The sequence below is a fragment of the Columba livia genome, chromosome 1 (genome assembly GCF_036013475.1).
Source record: "Columba livia isolate bColLiv1 breed racing homer chromosome 1, bColLiv1.pat.W.v2, whole genome shotgun sequence".
Taxonomy (NCBI): Eukaryota; Metazoa; Chordata; class Aves; order Columbiformes; family Columbidae; genus Columba; species Columba livia.
In genome coordinates this window covers 20,322,874-20,341,704 of record NC_088602.1, presented here as the reverse complement: position 1 = coordinate 20,341,704, position 18,831 = coordinate 20,322,874, and the positions used below count along the sequence as shown (strand labels likewise).

The following is an 18,831-nucleotide window of genomic DNA, read 5'->3' as shown; positions in this document are numbered from 1 at the left end:
ATATTCTGCAGCCTCCATAGATGAGCGTACAGCAAAAACTAGTGGCAGCTCATGCCACTACTCAGCAAAACATGCAGGATTTATTAGATCTCCCTCATGTGCCCTAGTCCAGGTAGTTATGGCTGTTCCCTAATCCCAGCAAGATTAATGGGTGTTTATAGTTTCAGAGCATATAAGAGCCTTTTTCCCTTGCTGCTCTCATGTTCCCCCATGCGAGTTCATGTCTAGTCATGGCTGCAGACCTGCACCTTCATGTAATGACTGGCTAGTAAATGAAAACTAGTATCTCAGTCTCTTCTCAATCTTCCTGCATGATGTGAATTTTCCAACCTATCTTAAGTGATACGGCAGAGAAGAAAATAATCTCTTTACCAGGATATTTTTCTGTGTTTTGTGGCTTCTAATGTATTCCAGGGACAACCTCATTGAAGGAAAAGATTTTCCTGGCACAACAAAAATTTTCTCAAATCAGCTGCAGCTGCCAGATAGCTTCAGCTTTGAATTGTTTGCATTTATTGAGCCTGGACTTGGTTCAAGGAGGCATTTCATGTCTGCCTTGTGTCAACAGTTTGTGAGCCTTGAAGCAACTCCAATGAACCCCCCCTCCCCTCATGCAAATTAAAGGCAAGGCTGCAGCAGCTGCAACCAGAAAGTTAGAAGCTGGAAAATGTCACACCACAGTTGAAGTGAAACTGATATAAATCCATGATGTAATGACCTCTTAAAAAAATCCAAACAAATGCAAACTAGATTTAATACTCAACCTTTTCCACATGAGTAATGTGGAGAGGATATTTTGAAGGTTAACAAATGTTTGTGTAGCTAATAGTTCTTGATGTTAAGCATTAACAAACAGTTGTTCACTAACAAATTACTATCAAACAGTTGCTCACACTAAAGCATAAATGCAGCTTTTAAGAGACGCCTAACCGATGATCTGGATCAGGAAGCAAATTGGCTGAGCTAAAACGTCTGTCATTTAAGAGGGTGAGGATTAAAAAAGGAAAATGGGCTTCTGAGTTAAGATACCATGAGGTTGCCTGTAACCAAAGGAAGCTTTCTGCACTTTTTGCAGAATGACAAGGAGGCCACCAACATACATAATCTATTGATCCACTGGAGTTTTGCACTTTCCTCTCAGTCATCCAATGTATGTAAAACTAAGGCATCTGTTGGCGAAAATGACTGTGTTCCATTTACCTGATCTTCGCCTGTGACTCCCAGGAATTCCCAGAACATGCTCTAGTTACTTGAAAACCTCAAACTGACTCCATAATTCATGCCTGCAGGACAAGAGAGTTGCAACAAAAAGTGAGATATTTTTCTCCACATCATGCAAATAAATTCATGTGCTCTAGTAACTAATTTGTTGCAGGCAAATTTGTAGAATAAAAGTGTGTTGGCAGACAGACGAGTTTTGCTGGAGGGCAGTGATTAACCAGTGCTTTAGCTGGTAGGTCTTCTGGGTATTTACTAAATATTGAGGGCTGTGCAGTTTGGGATTTTTTTGTTGTTGGGGCTTTTTACTGCCTTTCACTGTGGAGACTTTGCTTTCCACGCTGCAGAGTCTGAAGGTCCAACTTGACCCTGTCTGATGTGGGGGTGTGTGTGTGCAGAAAAGAACCACGATTTAGTAGTGAAACCATAAGAGGTTAGATTGCTGCAGCATTATTCTAATGCAGTGTTTCTCCAGTTTTGTGGTAGTGCTTCCCTTTTGAGCCCTTGTGTCTTTGATTAACCATTTCCCTCTTCTCAGAGGGTGCGAAGTTCTTCCACATTAGGAGGAAGGAAAAGTGGGTGTAATTGCTGCAACTTATTTACAGTCTCCAGGGAACAGGTAACTACGTTTAATTGCTGGCAGCAGCTATGCAATTAGCTGTTCTCTGAGCAGTATAAACACTTAATGACCTTTGAAGCCTCCTCTGAGAATCCCCTTGAGATAGAAGCATCACAATTTGAGGAAACACAGACCTGAAGACAAGTAGAATGGTAGAAAAGCATCTGCCCAAGAAACACTCTTGTAAACTTCAATCTGACATTGTGATAGGAATTGTTTATTGGTTTCTGGCATTCTTAAGGTTGTTTTAGGCTTTTTAAGAAACTATACAGATTGCACTATAACAATAGTTATACTAGACTGACTCATAAGGAGCACAGTCAATAGTTATGCACCAAGACAAAGACTTGTGATATTATTTTAATTCTCCATTGACCTTGTTCATTCTGCTTAGCTCAGTCTTTGCATTCTTTATCCAATGACACTCCAAAGGAGCGTGTCTGTGTAGTGTAGGGACTTTCTCCACTATGAAGTAAGCCCGATTTTGAGATTCTTGGTGTAGCAAATACATTGCTGCATATGGCATTTATTTTTTGTAACAATATTGCAGTCATGATCCTTCTGCTATAAACGGCATTCTCTGCTGTGCGTTCATCGATTTATCAGCTTTGGTGATTGAGGCCCTCTGATGTTTGTGCAAGGTATACCTGGTTATTCCTGATTATCATTCACTCAGCTGAGTCAACTTTCAGTCCCATTTTCTTGAAATGCAAATTCTCGTGTGTCTAGGGTTTGTTGTTAGGGCTTGCCATCAAGTTCCTGCAAGCTGCAAAGATGGAAGACTGCACTTTTGCAGGTGATTGTCTGTTACATAGGGAAAAATGAGTGACACTAATTGTATAGTTGGATATAACACTAGTTAGATTTAACACGTTTGGATTGGCTGAGACTCACCTCAATGACCTCTATAGCACCTACAAGTTAAGACCTACCCTGCTTACTCATCTGCAGTGTACCTGAGGTGAACCCTACCCTTCATACTTCTTTTTTAAATGAGGAATCTCCTCTACTAACTTGGAAAAGATTTTTGTCCTTTCAACTGTACAGAATACAGCTTTGTCACAAGGAACAGTTAAGCAGTTCATGATGAAGGAAATCTAATACAGAATTATTGGAACTCAAAATGTGGGTTTTTTTCAAATGGATATTTTCTGTGCAATTAGACTTAGTCCACATCAGAAAAGCTCAATGCAGTTTTACAATATTCTAGCATGCTGCTTCTCAACGCTTTGGTACCCTCAGCAATTTGGCAAGCTTAAAAACAGCAAACTCATAGAAAATTGTTTAATGAAAATCAAACTGAGCAAACGTTTCCTTGCTGTGGTGTATAAATAGCCAAAGATGTAACAGCCAAGCACGCTGCTTGGAGTTGAGATATGCAATATAAAGAAAGGGTCTCCCAGCCTAAGAAAATACCCTTGTAACTAAGTGCTGATTTGGCACATGTACAGCAGCTATGCGATTTTTATATGAGTATTTAAAAGTAGACTATAAGAGACTCCTTAAAAATATCTACAACCAGTAGTCTGCTATAGTAATAGCTAGCTAGCGTGTCTTAGAATTGCATCATCTTCTAAAATTTACTGTGAATAAGCAAGGATAAAATGTTCTGCTCTAAGAAAAAAAAAAAGATACGCTGGAATTTGCAACAAATACTTACATGAACTAAAGAAGTTCTTAATATGAATTGTCATCTCTAATGATAAGAGAGACTGGACAAAACTTTCCATCTCATAACTGAAATAACTGCAAGTACAGAAAGAGGGTAAGTCAATGTGTTTGCTGCTGTGGTGCAGTTTCCGGAGGCGGTAAAACAATGACGTGAGACCAATACTGTAACACAACTCTATATATTCTTCATTCTGATGATGGCTTATTCTGACTTACCAGCAACTTCATTTCTTGCTTATCTATGCTGGAATTTACGCTTTCCGCCTCTTTTTCTTGCTCGGGCACACAAGTGCAGCCCACTGGGATAGTGACATAATCTTCCGTGTAGACGTAGCGGCCACCAGCGCAGGAGGAGGTGCGGCGCAGGATGACGGCGGGCATGTACACCGGGGTGCTGCGGAAGTGGAAGTTCTCCTCGCCAAAGATCCCCATGAGGCAGCCTTTGCACAGGCAGTATGCTTCAGGAATGTACTTCGGGTATCTTGTGGGATCATATGAAATTCTACAGGGAAGTAAATAATAAAGATGCATTAATATATCTAAAAATACAAATATTCATCTGGAAAATATTATTATAATGTGATTTGACCGTAAACATTTATATAATGTAGGCCCACTGATGAATGGGGTGGGTGCCCTGGTGGCAGAAGATACAGAGAAGGCAGAACTACTGAATGCCTTCTTTGTCTCTGTCTACTCTGCTGGAGGCTGTCCTGGGGAGCCCTGTACCCCTGAGACCTTGGATGAAGCCAGGTCAATGGAGGAGTTTGCTTTAGTTGATGAGGACTGGGTTAGGGAGCAATTAAATACTCTGGACATCCATAAATCCATGGGTCCAGATGGGATGCATCCGCGGGTGCTGAGGGAGCTGGCTGAAGTCATTGCTAGACCGCTCTCCATCATCTTTGGCAAGTCTTGGGAAACGGGAGAGGTGCCCGAGGATTGGAGGAAAGCAAATGTCACTCCAGTCTTCAAAAAGGGCAGGAGGGAGGACCTGGGTAATTATAGACCGGTCAGCCTCACCTCTGTCCCTGGGAAAGTAATGGAACAGCTTATCCTTGGTGCCATCTCAAGGCATATCAAGGATAAGAGGGTTATTAGGGGCAGTCAGCATGGCTTTACCAAGGGTAAGTCATGCTTGACCAACCTCACAGCCTTTTATGAGAATGTAACAAGGTGGATGGATGATGGCAGAGCGGTGGATGTGGTCTACCTTGACTTCAGTAAAGCCTTTGACACAGTCTCCCACAGCATCCTCACAGCTAAGCTGAGGAGGTGTGGTCTGGACAATAGAGTAGTGAGGTGGGTTGCAAACTGGCTTAAGGAGAGAAGCCAGAGAGTGGTAGTCAATGGTGCGGAGTCTAGTTGGAGGTCAGTATCTAGTGGAGTGCCTCAGGGGTCAGTGCTGGGGCCAATATTATTAAATATATTCATTAATGATTTGGACGAGGGAATAGCGTGTACTATCAGCGAGTTTGCTGATGACACTAAGCTGGGAGGAGTGGCTGACACGCCAGAAGGCTGTGCTGCCATCCAGCGGGACCTGGACAGGCTGGAGAGCTGGGCAGGGAATAACCTGATGAAATTTAACAAGGGGAAGTGTAGAGTCCTGCATCTGGGCAGGAACAACACCAGGTTCCAGTATAGGTTGGGAAATTACATATTAGAGAGCAGTGTAGGGGAAAGGGACCTGGGGGTCCTGGTGGACAACAGGATGACCATGAGCCAGCACTGTGCCCTTGTGGCCAGGAAGGCCAATGGCATCCTGGGGTGTATTACAAGGGGGTTGGTTAGTAGATCGAGAGAGGTTCTCCTTCCTCTCTACTCTGTCCTGGTGAGACCACATCTGGAATATTGTGTCCAGTTCTGGGCCCCTCAGTTCAAGAAGGACAGGGAACTACTGGAGAGGGTCCAGTGTAGGGCAACAAAGATGATTAAGGGAGTGGAGCAACTCCCTTATGAAGAAAGGCTGAGGGAGCTGGGGCTCTTTAGTTTGGAGAAGAGGAGACTGAGGGGTAACCTTATGAATGTTTATAAATATATAAAGGGTGAGTGCCATGAGGGTGGAGCCAGGCTCTTCTCGGTGGCAAACAATGATAGGACAAGGGGTAATGGGATCAAGCTGGAACACAAGAGGTTCCACTTAAATATGAGAAGAAACTTCTTCTCAGTGAGGGTGACAGACACTGGAACAGGCTGCCCAGGGGGGTTGTGGAGTCTCCTTCTCTGGAGACATTCAAAACCCGCCTGAACACTTTCCTCTGTAACCTCACCTAGGTGTTCCTGCTCCAGCAGGGGGATTGGACTAGATGATCTTTTGAGGTCCCTTCCAATCCCAAACATACTGTGATACTGTGATAATGTTTGTTTTCTTCACCAGTAAAAATAGCTGTAGCTGTTGCTGTCTGGCTTCTTATTTGTAAAGAAAAAACATGAAGAGCTTATAGAACTGATCAGCTCCTACAGTACAAGCTGGAGTATGAAGTGACTGGCTTTCTGATATGTGAGATTCAGGGGTTTAAGTAGAATAAATTTTGCTTTTTGAACTGAATGGGTAAACAGAGCATTTAAAAGGACACTTGATTAAAATTTATATTTTAAATAGAATTAAATTGTACTATTATTTCTGCAATAGCTTTTGCTCCCTAGTATACCTGGGATTATAAAGGTACCTTCCTCTTGAAAGCAAAACTCTGTTTTGCTTTCTGTAGTTCACCTCCACTGTTTCTTCCTGTAACGAGAGCAGCATAACATTCCCATTGCCCACACTGAGATAAACTTCAAACTTAATGTTTTTTCCTGCCCTCTCCTGCTACATTTTGAAGTAAAGCATTGCCTCATTATTATCTTACAGTTTATCGTTTGAGCCTTTCTTTTTACTTATTAATGCCCTGCTTCTGGAAATTCCCGATGAGCAGGAGCTGGAAAGCTTGTAACCTAAGTACAGCTTGGACCAACAAAGCCCAAGTTCCAGCGTTCCTCTCTGGATGCTGGAGGCAGAAACAAAGATGTGATACTGTGGTCTCAGGTCACACAGATCCTGGCTGGCCTATTGCCATTGTTTTTAGCAAAGAGAGTAAAAGCTGATAAAGTCTGTTTTTTGAAATAAAAGACTAAGTACACAGCGGAGTACATGTACAGGAGTGTGTAGCCACACTACTTATTGTGCTGGTGATGTACAGGGTGTTTCAAAAAGATGGACCCAATTTCAAATGGGTAGTGAATTCAAATTGGGTCCATCGTTTTGGAACACCCTGCATTTGTTGCTTAGTTCTTTATGCGCTTTTCCTGCTGATACAGGAAGCAATTGCTAGACATGGCTGTAACTTGTACATTAATGCAACTGCTTGTCATTATTCTAGAAAAGGTGTTTGCACCTCCAGAAAACGAGGATTTAAATATATGTTTAACCTCCCGTGCCAGCTGTCCTCTGGGTACCTGTAAGGTTCCCCCAGACCACCTCCTGCTCCCGCACTGTCACAGAACCAGCCCCGCTCCAGCAGCGGTTGCCCTGCACAGCTGCAACGGGACGACTTCTCAGTCGGGCTGGAGAAGCGTTGAGCCCAGCAGCACCGCCAGCCTCTCGGTGCCCCTTGCACAGAGCCCAGCCCCGCTTTGGGAGGATGCTGACCCCCAGAATGTTACCAGAGGCCCTTACCCACTCGTCAGCTAACAGAAAATCCTCTTCTGCCCTTTGTCCCTCCTCTTTCTCTCACACAGCAGACAGTCACACCTACACATGGTGCACAGCAGAAGTATCCCACAGGCTGCTGCTGGCACACGAGTGTGAAGACACATAGGCTCAGATCTATTTGCCTGAGCTTGCTCAGCCTCTTCTTAAAAACCTCCAGAGGAGCTCCCCAGCCTGCCGAGAGGCCCTGTATTTCACCACCTCTTTACTTGCTAAGTTTTCTGAACAACGAAGTGCAGCATTTTTTTCTTGCAAACTAAATCCATCATTTCCCAATATTTGGTCAGGAAGTCACAGCAACTGAGGCTAAAAAACTGAGTAGCAGCAGAGGATTTAATATGAGAATGTTCAAGCCTCTAATGTTTACTGTGAAGTGCTGCAAAACCAGTAAAAATTCTTGCACTGAGTTTTAAACCATCCTCTACTTGGGATCAGGATGGGACCATCACACAGTGGTGCAATCACATAAGAAAAATAAATAAATACCCGTCAACAATATAATTATTTATGGAGTGATACAAACTGGATATACAATGCCTCCCTTCCCACAGCAGTTTTCAAAGTAACAAATTTTGAAAAATATAATGGACTTAAAGTGTGGACTAAATTGTGTTTCCCAGAACTCCACCAGAGTTTTCACCACGTCCCTGGGTATCAAAGCATTAGCCTTTCGTCTTTCGATGTGGTCTCTGAGATGAGTAGAGGTGGAAGCTCTTATTCCAGCCATGGAAGAGGCAGTGTCAGTCTGCCTCGAGCTGTGAGTACGGAGTTAACTTCTAGTCAACACAAGCTGCACTTGCCAACACAGGCAGCCCAGCTCTCCCCCTCACCTCTGCCCCTGGGTTGGTGCTGATGTTCTTCTGGTCACAGGATGGATCAGTGAATTCGTCCAACTGAAAAGTAACCTCATCAAAAGCTGAATTTTGGTCCTTCAGCTGTTTTGCCACTTACACACAGAACCCTAGACAAACAAGCCAGGGTGAACAAACATCAGGGAGGCAGAAGGGACCTGTCTTTTCAGAAGTAACACCAGTTTATTATATGAAAACAAATCTGGAATCACAGCTTTAGCCAAACACAAATTTGAGTATCCTGTCACCAAAGGGACTTTTGGTTTTTGCAGTGGCCATATAATCTGGATTTGTTGTCTATATAAGGAATCTGTTTTCCTCACAGAAAAATCTGACCATTTCTCTCACAGGCAGACGTGTGATGTTGCAGATAGTTTCTGCAAAGCTTCTCTGTCCCATTTATACTTGCTTATTTTCCCCAGGAAATACCTTCATGTTACAGGATCTCACACCAATGTGAAATAAAATGTCTGGTAGCCAGCAGAAGGGAATAAAGTGGAATACAGACTTTTCTCCCATGATACATTTCCATTTCAAACTCAAGTGTGAATAATTTCAGTGGTGGATTGTTAAACACACCATATGTCAAGTCACTGGTATTTCCTCCACTGTATTATCTCTAGCACCTGGGTTACGATGTTACTGGAAAGCATTAACATGCTTCTGGATGCAAACACCAGAATTTTCACTAATAACAAGAGAACACTGTCACTGGAATCGTGAACTACAACAAGCTTCCCCTCCAGATTCCCATGTGGCAAAAAACAAGTATAAATGAGGGGCTTTTTAGAAGCATGGCATGGTTTTCTACATCCTATAGAAAACTCTCCTGTATTGCTAAGTTTGCTGTAGATACCTCCGCTCCATCATGTGATGGATAGAATCAGAGAAGATACAAACCCAAAGACAGATCCAAAATATGGATGTGGTTTTGCATCCAGACCAAAACTTTAAGGCTGAAGACTCTAAGTAATGCCTCTTGAAATTAAACACCCAACTCAAATATCATTAAACTTTGGAGCCACATCCAAGGTTCTGCATCTTCATCTCACCTCTGTTAAGAAGGCCACATAACTAAAGCCTCATTTTCATGTTTCTAGGGAACCCAGCCTGATCTGTGTCTGAAACGCTAACAAACACCAGTAACCTAGCTGGATAAACGCAGTTGTGTGACCTGCTTTCTCTGTTTTGATGTACTGAACATCATCACTCTGTGCATGTAATGACAACAGACTCAGCTGCTGTAGTTTGATGCATCCCCATTTCTCTAAGCACTACAGGTCATGTCATTATGACTTCTCCTAGAGCAAGGCAAACATGTTTTAACTTAACAAAACACATACTCCAAGTTCCCCCTGACTCTTTCCTGTAAGTGACGAAAGAGGCACCTAACCGGGGTGGACACAACAGAAGCGTCTGGGAAGAGTGGTGGAGAACCAGAGAAGTGCAACTTTCCGCTGGCACCCAAGTGTCCCGTGCACCCCTGTGCCATTTGCTGTGGCCACTGCTGCAAACTAGACAGCCCAGGCGTTTCGAGGAGGGTCGCCCTTGTCCTGTGACCGTGGGACACTGGTACGTCAGGCTAAGTCTGCCCAGCCAGCGCTCCTGGTCTACAAATGGCAGGAGCAGTGAGTGATGCTGGGCTGCGGTGTTTTGATCTGCTGGAACAAGACGCAGGTTTGTACTGAGCTGGAACTGCTCACGAGGTGTGACTGGTTCTAAGCTGCTTTTCTTTACGACCCTACGAGCGCTTTGAGAGCTCACAGTGAAAAACAAACTTCCTGCCGTTTATGTACTAAGGTTGGAAACTCAAGAGAAAAGTTTCTGTGAGAAGTAAAACTCTTGCAAAGACTTCATCTGGCTTGTCCTGTACTGCTACTTTTGTATGTAGTATTTTAAACAATATTATCACTTCATAGTTTCCAAGCTTCTAAACCCAGTGGGTCAGATGCTGTGCTGGGGCAGACAGATTGAGCTGACTCTTCAGAAAATCACTGTCAGCACTAGGCTAACAGCTGGATGCTATCAGAAGACTAATAAGCAGATCATCATCCCTTTACTTCACACTCTGAAATACTTACGGGATTAAGAGCTAACAACATTTTTTTTCCCCTCTTGGCAAGGCATTTATTTCTCTATGGCAGATGTTCTTTTGTTCACATTATGCTTGGTTTGTTTTATATACAGGTAGTAAGTACAGTGCTTTCATAAAACAGCCTAGTGCCAACAGCGTTTTTCTGAAGAGTTGTACAAGCATGTACTCAAAAAGGATGGCAGTTCTGCGTCCCCGTATATTCTTTCCCTCTGCTGCATCTTTGGGATACGCTCACTGTGCCACATGATAATGATAAATCCTGGAAAATGTTTTTGATAAGGTACTTGAAAATCATTTGACTATTATTTAAAGGAAAGCCCCTCTTGTATGACTTTCTTTAAAAGCACTGCAGACAGGCTTGGCTTTTACCAGTAAAGACAGACTTGCCTGTAGTACTTTTATTAAGATTTTATGTAGATGAGCACTAAACCAAGGATGCTTATAAACTGAAACTGGTTTTTGAAAAGCAGGAAAAACAAGCTGGGTAATGTCTGAGAAAGGGACTGGCTAACATGGGATTTCATGTTCAGATGAACGCTGGTAATAAAAGTTAAATATCTCTCCTACTAAATGTTGATTCCTAGGAACTCTACAGGAAAAGAGTCTACAAAGGAATTCTATTAATAAAAAGATGCTGAGAAATGTTGCAGACTATTTCTCCATACTGTACAGCAGTAAATAATCTCCCACCAAAATCATTAACTCTATGCAGACTGTATGATGTTCTGGGGGTGTTGATTGACAGCTGGATGAACATGGGCCAGCAGTGTGCCCAGGTGGCCAAAAAGGCCAACAGCATCCTGGCTTGTATCAGGAACAGTGTGGCCAGGAGGACCAGGGCAGTGATTGTGTCACTGTACTCAGCACTGGTGAGGCTGCACCTTGAATCCTGTGTTCAGTTTTGGGCCCCTCATCATAAGAAGGACATGGAAATACTATACAGAGTGCAGAGGAGGGCGACAAATCTGCTGATGAGGAGCAGCTGAGGGAACTGGGGCTGTTCAGCCTGGAGAAAAGGAGGCTGAGGAGAGACCTTATCACTCTCTACAACTACCTGAAAGGAGGTTGTAGCATGGAGGGTGTTGGTCTCTTCTCCCAAGTAGCAAGTGATAGGACACGAGGAAATGGCCTCAAGTTGTGCCAGGGAAGGTTTAGATTGGATACTGGAAAATATTTCTTCACAGAAAGGGTTGTCAGGCATTGCAGCAGGCTGCCCTGGGAAGTGGTGGAGTCACCATCCCTGAAGGTGTTTAAAAGGTGTTTAGATGAGGTTCTTAGAGACATGGCTTAGTGATAAGAGTTAGGTTATGGTTGGACTTGATGACCCTGAGGGTCTCTGCCATCTGAAATTATTCTATGATTCTATTCCAGCCACACTGTGCTGTCGCCAGGGGTCCCTGGTTGGTAAGACAACCCCTAGCACTAATTCTTGTGACGCAACTGTGAGCCATAGCGATGGCCGAGGACCACAGCATGTGACGGTACCTCCTTGTAAGGGCAGGCTTTCTGGCTTTCATTGGCTGTCCATGTAATGCTACTAAAAATGACAAGCAACTCCTGGATCGATGTCACAAGCTGGCACACAGTTGGCCTGATGACTTCACAGCCTGATGACTTCAGAGCTGAGCTTCTGATGGCTCTGTATGTTTTAAACCTGGATAATTCTCAGATCATCTTTCTGAAGTACTGAGCAAATCCAGTACGCTCAAGATTTCACTCAACTGACTCCAGGGAATTTTGCTGTCTCTTTATAGCTCTGTGGGGTGAAGAGAATTTGGGGGATTAAGCCCTGTGCTCTGAGTTATATACTGATCCCCTGTGGCCATCACGATGGAATTTCAGCAGCAGGCAGATGACCTAACATTTTTCCTCTAACTTCTGCCTCCAATACCAACTGCTGGTTGCTTCCAGCATCAGGATCGTGCCGCAGATGGATCTGTGGTGCAATCCACGTGCAACTCCTGTATCTCTAGGTTGTAGCAAGCCAAAAATGTTTTAAGTCTTGATTTTTGCATAACCAAACTGACGACCAAGTAATAGAAAATAAATAGTAAGCACAGAACAAAAACAAGGAAAGAAACCACACAAAGATCACCTGTACTTTGAGCAAATCAAACCTAATTCTTCCACACTAAATAGAATTACAAACTTGGATGTACATGATGCAGTAGAGTGAGTGTTATACACACATCCCTAAGTAATACATGTGTTTCTTTCTCACAAATGCTGATATGCAAAAATTTCAGTTGACTTGAACTGAACTGTCGTGTGAGCAGAAGAATTACAAGAAGTGTTAAACAGCTGGGAACAGGTGCCTAGGGAGATATGCAGGGGAAGGTAAGTAGAGCCAGACTTAATATCATTATTATTAATGCCCTGGAACAGGGAGTATAAACAGCATGTTAATGAAATCTGCAGATGGTAACAACGGGAACTGCTGCAACACCAATGAAGACAGAGAAACAGCACGAGAGATCTCAGACATTAAATGCAGGTCCAAAAGAAAAAAGACCCTTTGTGTACAGAGAAGAAGTTAATTGCACTGTAACTCTTTAAGGGCAGAAAATAAGTTGGAGCACAGTTGTGAGACACACTGAAACAGGGCAGGAATTCTGATGCAAGTTCTAAATAGTCAAACTTGTGCTTTGAGGGGTGTCCCATCAGGGTGGACAAGAGGGAGCTGCCTACAGTGAATTAATTTCTGCGCATTCGCTACTAGAACAATGCTGACGATTCAGGACGCAGTTCAGGAGACAGCAACAAATGAGTGAAGGGGCGCGATTTATGAGAAAACATTAAAATGCAAGTAGGTTTGTCAAGAAAGTTCTGTACTACAGAAGAGAGCTGTGTGTACTTTTTCAGTTTAACACCCCAGCCACAGAGAAGAAATTGTTGGGATCATACCACTGAAATTGGTTAACCATTGACAAGATGTAATGTGCCGTTACTTGCAATCTTTAATGGAGAGACATATGTCCTTTTTAAAGATATGCAGTAGCTTTACTGGGATTTGGAAGCTTGCTTCCAGAGTAACCAGGTGGACACCAGAGATCAGACCAGTCTTCACAATGCTTTTATCTGGCTTCAAAATCTGTGAGGTAGCAGATCGTAATAGCAAATACACACTACTGTTCATAATGAGCATTTTTACATTTTACGCTTTCATTACACATCTTGCAATGTCTGTTGCTGTCTCACTGCACACTAATGATACAGTAAAAATGGGATTGAGAAAAAAGCTGTAAATGAGATCCATCAACTAGACAGCATACTCAGGTCTCTGTACCCCAGAGAAACCAAGTTTCCCCTAAATACAATTTTAGATTTTGCTTTTGGTGGTGTAATACTTTTTTGCACTATCTTTTAAAATTTCTAGCTTGGAGATGTCATCAAGTTGCTTCTATGTGAATGGTTAGCGGTCTGTTTGAAAACATTTTCATGAAAAGTATAGTGGATTTATGGTTTCTTAATAAACTTTTTGTAAGACAGGCTCCAAACAGCAGCTGGTTCTCTGTTAAGAAGCCTATACAGAGCTCCAACTGAAAATAAATACCTGCCCAACAAGATGTGAGCATGGCAGTCACTGTTTTCAGTCCAGAATAATTTTCTGATAGCACTATTATGTGGCAAAACCCACATTAAAAATACCCGAGCGTAATGGTAGGTGTTCCATTCATCATACTTGGTTTTTCAGCACGCTTAGGTAACTTAAAAAAAATCCTCAGTCTGCTTACAGAAAATGTATTACTAAAAATACTAATTCTAAAAATACTTTGTTTATGAAAGGCTTATTGAGCAAATAAACCATTTTTCTCTCAGTAGGATTACTTTTTAAACTAAAAGCGAGCAAAAAAAATGCCACAAAATGAATGTTTATTGGAGATCACTAACAAGGAGATATTTAAGCTTGCCAAATACACAGTAACTGCATCAAGGTATATACAAAGGATAGTGTCCAGAAAGTAAGAGGCAAGTCAGTTCCTTTTAAGTTTGTGCATGTTTTAGCTTCCTGCTGTCTGCAGTGTCTTAACAGAAAGCTGAGAACAGAGAACCCGACTCTGTCAGTCTCATTCAGACAAAACTACCAGAAGTCATGATGGTGAGAATGTGATCAAATGCTGGTTTTAGTGTTCTAGATCTGTGATTTCCAAGCTTTTCCAGAGCTCCCTGCAGAAGCGCAGACCCTTGTTTTGTGTATCAACCAGCCTAACAACAGATTTACTTTACCTAGTTACTTTTATGCCCCGTTCAAACCAGTCTGTCAGCCCGTGTTCTGCCCCAGGGGAGGCAGGTTTGCAAAGCATCAATTGAAAACGCAGATCTGGAAAGCGGCAGCACTCGTTGCTTGCCTATGCTCCTACAGCAGCTTGACAGCAAGCCCTGGGGAGTGTTGGCAGCGGGTACGTGAAGGCACAGCTCTGTCGGTGTGCACCCAGAACACACGCTGTACTCTGATATATTTTAGAAACTGGCACAGCGTCTGGAATCACATCTCAGGAAAAACATCTGAGCCCCCTTGGGTCAGCTACAAAGTCAGGAGAGACTTTCTTGGTGATGCTGAGTTGCTGAGGGCCTTCTGAGTGAAGTTCACATGTGACAATTTGCAGAAGTGACTTTTTGAGTTGGGGTCTGTGCTCCCGGGCGGGGAGGGTTGTGAGCTCCATCTCACAGCTTTGCTCCACCGCATTCATTTTTCATGTCTCCTTCTGCTCATTAGACGCACTCCTCACACAAGCTGTTTTTACGTATCTACCTTACATCTGCCAGCTTATCCGTCTGCTCTCACACCTTTCCGCCGGCTGCTGCCCGGGTCCCTCAGGAGCGGCGCCTCCCGCACCCCTCGGGGCACCGCGCGGGAAAGGCGCGAAACCGCGGGCGGGTCCCGCACAGCGGAATGTCCCCTCATCCCGCCGGGACCTCGGCACCGCTTCGCCCGTTCCCCTCGCGCCCCGGAGTCACCTGTAAGCCCACGGCGAGGCGCTCCGCAGGTTGACGGGGAGCCGGAACCTCTTGTCGGCGGCCGGCCGAGCCCCGGCCGGGCAGCTGGCGTTGTGCTGCCGGCCCGGCGGCTCGGGCTGCAGGGTGTGGTGGAAGGCGCTGAGCATGCCGGCCGCCAGCCGCCCGTACAGCTGCTCCAGCAGCTCCTCGGGCCGCTCGCCGCAGGTTCGGGTCCGCGCCGGCCGCTTGGGCGCCTTGACGGCCTCCGGGCGGAGCGGGAGCAGCGCCGCGCACAGCAGCGCCGCCAGCGCCGCCCGCACCTGCAACGACGCTGCCATCAGCGGGGCTGGGACCGGGCGCGCCCCCCCACACCCCGGAGCCCCCTGCCCGGGGATCGAGGTGCTCCCCCCGGGCAGCCCTGTCCGTCCCCGGCCCGCGGCCCCTTACCCTGCCTCGCTGCATGTCGGTCGGGCTGCTCGAGGAAGCCGAGGGGAGCGGCGGGGTGCGGAGCCGCGCCGTGCCACTGGCTCTCTCGGCGGAGGAGCTGTTGGAAAAGTGCCCCGCTCCTCACTGCATCTCCCCTGGCCTTGCATGCCAGGAACATTTTAGGCGCTCACAGAGCAGGCGAGCGCTCAGCGGCGGGATCCTGCCGGTCCCGCACTCGTACACGGACCCGCCACCCTGCCCCGCCGCCCAGGGGGACAGCCCCACGGCACGGGCGGGCTCGGTCAGCCACCAGCCGCCCTCCTGCCCCGGGGGCCGGTCGCAGCAATCCCGCGGGTCGCCCCGCCCGGTTGTCCCTGCAGCTCGGGGGGGTGTCACGGCCCCTCACGGGCTGCGCGGACCCCATCCCCTTCTCTGCTCTGTGACGAGCCGGCGCTCCCTTCCACATCATCCATGCCATGGAGATGAGCTGCGCTCTCCTCCAGCCTGCTGGACCTCTGAGCCCTGAGCTGGACCTGCCAGGTCAGGGCATGAAATTGAGCTTGAGCCAGGATGGCTTGGGCCCAGTGGGAGCCCAGGTGTCAAGGCTCATTAGAAAAAATGTGGAGTTTTATGGCTGAAAATAGCAAAACTCTGGCCATATAACTGCAGCCGAGGAGGGGATTTCTGCAGTTCAGACCCTTTCAGTCACTTTGGAGCAACTGGCACTGTTCCTTGTAGGGGGTTGGGATCTCCAACATGCCCAGCTCCAGGTAGCACCTCTGGTTTGCTTCTCCAGAAACAGCCTGGCTGTGTAGATCCTTCAGCAGACACTGGGGTGGTTGAAGTCCCGCAGGAGGACCAGGGCTGGCAAACACGAGGCTGCATGGAGCTGTCTGTAGACCTCATCCACTTGTTCCTCCTGTTGAGGTGAGCTACAGCAGACACCCACCACAATGTCACTCTCCTCTGGCTAAAAAGCCTGCTTCAGAAGGTGAGAAACTTGCATCATACGTTGTCTAAATGAGACTGAGGTGAGTTACCTCTAATGACTTCTCCATCCATTCTGTGCTGGTTTACCGGTACTTTTAACAGACACATGATACAATATAGTCAGGGTCTCTGGCACAACTCACAAAAATAAGCATCTGTAGTACTCCAGGTCATGAAAGATGAGGTCCGCTGAAATGATTTCCCTAAAAACAGCCTTTTAGGATTTATCACTTGAATCAAATATTTGCACCACAGATACAAAACAACAGCAGCCTCACAGTCCAGGCTGGAATTGAAACAGAATGACCTGGCATTCCTAATGTGATGAAGTGACTTGATTTCATGGTTTCTGAAAAGTGATTGAGTCAAAGTGTGATATTTAGTGTTGTTGGTACCTTATCTGTCACAGATCAGTTTCACTCATGAGCAGTATCTTAATCTTGAACTGTGTGGGATTTAAATAATGTTTTTACTCTGAGGAAGGACTTAGTTTCAAGTCAAATTCAAAACTCTCCTTTGCAGTTGTTTGAAATTGAATTCAAAACTCTCTTTTGCAGTTTTATTCTCAGGTGACAGATGGGAGCAAGGCAGCTGTCCATTTAGCCCAGTCCAGCCTAACCCCGAGCTCTATGCTCATGTGTTGTGTCACTTCAACACTTTTGAGTGATATGTGTGGCAACATGACTAGTATTTATCATGACAGATCTTTTTATATTACTCTTCCTGTATCACACTTTCTGAGTAGTGTGAGGATGTCACACTTTGCTTTGCAAAACGTGACTTTCATGCACTACCTTGATATACATTGACATTTCTTGGGGAGGTCTGCCTCAAAAAATCAGAGCAGAAGTAGAGCAAACAACAGCACAAACATTAAATTGCCAGTGAGTTTAAGGCTTTGAGTCTTTTCTAGGCAATATCCCAATTGTGTACATTAGTTTGATTGTATTGCCTGGTTAGCAATCTCACTGATTCAAATAATAATAATAAGAATAACAGAAGGGCAGCAAATGATATTCCACTACATGGGAATTGAAATAGGTTCTACTTAGGTTCTACTATGACTTTGAGAAGTTACTAAGATATTACTAACGTACCAGTATCATTGTCACTGATTTTGATTTATAATTTTCTGAGAATTTGAGGGGCTATAACATACCTATATAATGAAGCATTGGGAATAAATCTTTAGTAATATAAAGTCTTTCCTGGATTTGATGCAATGTGTGATAACATTTCAATCAATAAATTCAGAATAGCAGCCATAAGCACATTTATATGAATCTATAGGGAATTCCACGGCTCATGGCTATTTTCTAAAAGTGAGATATCTTCCTTCGATGGCCTCAGGTGAAAATTCCCAGTGACTGAGCACAGAACAACCTGCCTGTGCCCTTGACAACAACTGAGTCGGTGGTGAAATCTGTATGGAGCCCACTGACTGTGTCCTGCCTCATCCCGCTGGCCAAGGGACATGACTCTTGGCTCTTTGTAATGGCACTGAGCCGCCAGATTGGAAAACATGAGCCACTTGTTTTCATACAGCAATGTGGTTCACTCACAGCCATTTCCTGACACCAGCCATCCCGTCCTGACAGCCCAGGAAGGGACTCAGAGTGGGGAGTCCCCTCCTACAACATGCACAGGGGACACCGTGTTGTTTTGAATGCCATTTTATGGCAGGTATTGGCCATTTCTGACAGTGTCATGGCCCACATGCTCTTATCTTGGCCTGTGGCTGGCTGGCAGGTCCAGCCACCCCTTACAGCATTCCCAGCAATACACTACAACAGGAAGCTCTTGCCCACTGTGTACATAGAATCATAGAATGTCCTGAGTTGGAAGGGACCCACAAGGATCATGGAGTCCAACTCCTGTCCCTGCACATGACAACCCCACAGTTCACACCATGTGTCTGAGGGTGTTGTCCAGTCTCTTCTTGAACACTGTCAGGCTTGGGGCTGTGACACCTCCCTGGGGAGCCTGTTCCAGTGCTCCAGCACCCTCTGGGGGAAGAACCTTTTCCTAATGTCCAACCTAAACCTCCCCTGGCACATCTTCCTGCCATGCACTTGGGTCTGTCTTTGGTCACTAAAGAGAAGAGTTCAGTGCCTGCCCCTCCTCCTCCCCTTGTGAGGAAGCTGTAGATGTGATGAGGTCTCCTCTCAGTGTCCTCTTCTCCAGGCTGAACAAACCAAGTGACTTTAGCTTCTCCTCGTACAGCTTCCTCTCCAAACCCTTCACCAACTTCGTGTCCCTCTTCTGGACACTCTCCAGTAGCTTTATATCCTTTTCATCCTGTGTCACCCAGCACTGCACACAGTGCTCCAGG

General features: G+C 45.2%; 1 protein-coding gene across 2 annotated transcripts; it reads right to left on the bottom strand.

Annotated features, from left to right (window-relative positions):
* Nucleotides 1-1,140: 1,140 nt before the first annotated feature.
* IL17D (interleukin 17D) lies at nt 1,141-15,729 on the bottom strand. Of its 2 annotated transcripts, XM_065049742.1 has the most exons (4): nt 15,531-15,685; nt 15,105-15,403; nt 3,725-4,010; nt 1,141-1,283 (listed from the first exon to the last, which is right to left on the bottom strand). In XM_065049742.1, the coding sequence occupies exons 1-4, from the start codon at nt 15,543-15,545 to the stop codon at nt 1,278-1,280; spliced, it is 606 nt and encodes a 201-aa protein (XP_064905814.1). In that variant the 5' UTR covers nt 15,546-15,685; the 3' UTR covers nt 1,141-1,277. The 2 variants fall into 2 exon arrangements, with proteins under 2 accessions (XP_064905814.1, XP_064905811.1); XM_065049739.1 differs by lacking the exon at nt 1,141-1,283 and having other exon boundaries at nt 2,034-4,010; nt 15,531-15,729.
* Between the last annotated feature and the right edge of the window lie 3,102 nt (nt 15,730-18,831).

What these genes read in the sequence shown, in the direction of transcription:
- IL17D (XM_065049739.1), bottom strand. An exon ending in GCCTCGCCGTGGGCTTACAG is followed by an intron (nt 4,011 to 15,104) that starts GTGACTCCGGGG and finishes ACTTCCCTGTAG; the next exon opens with AATTTCATATGATCCCACAA.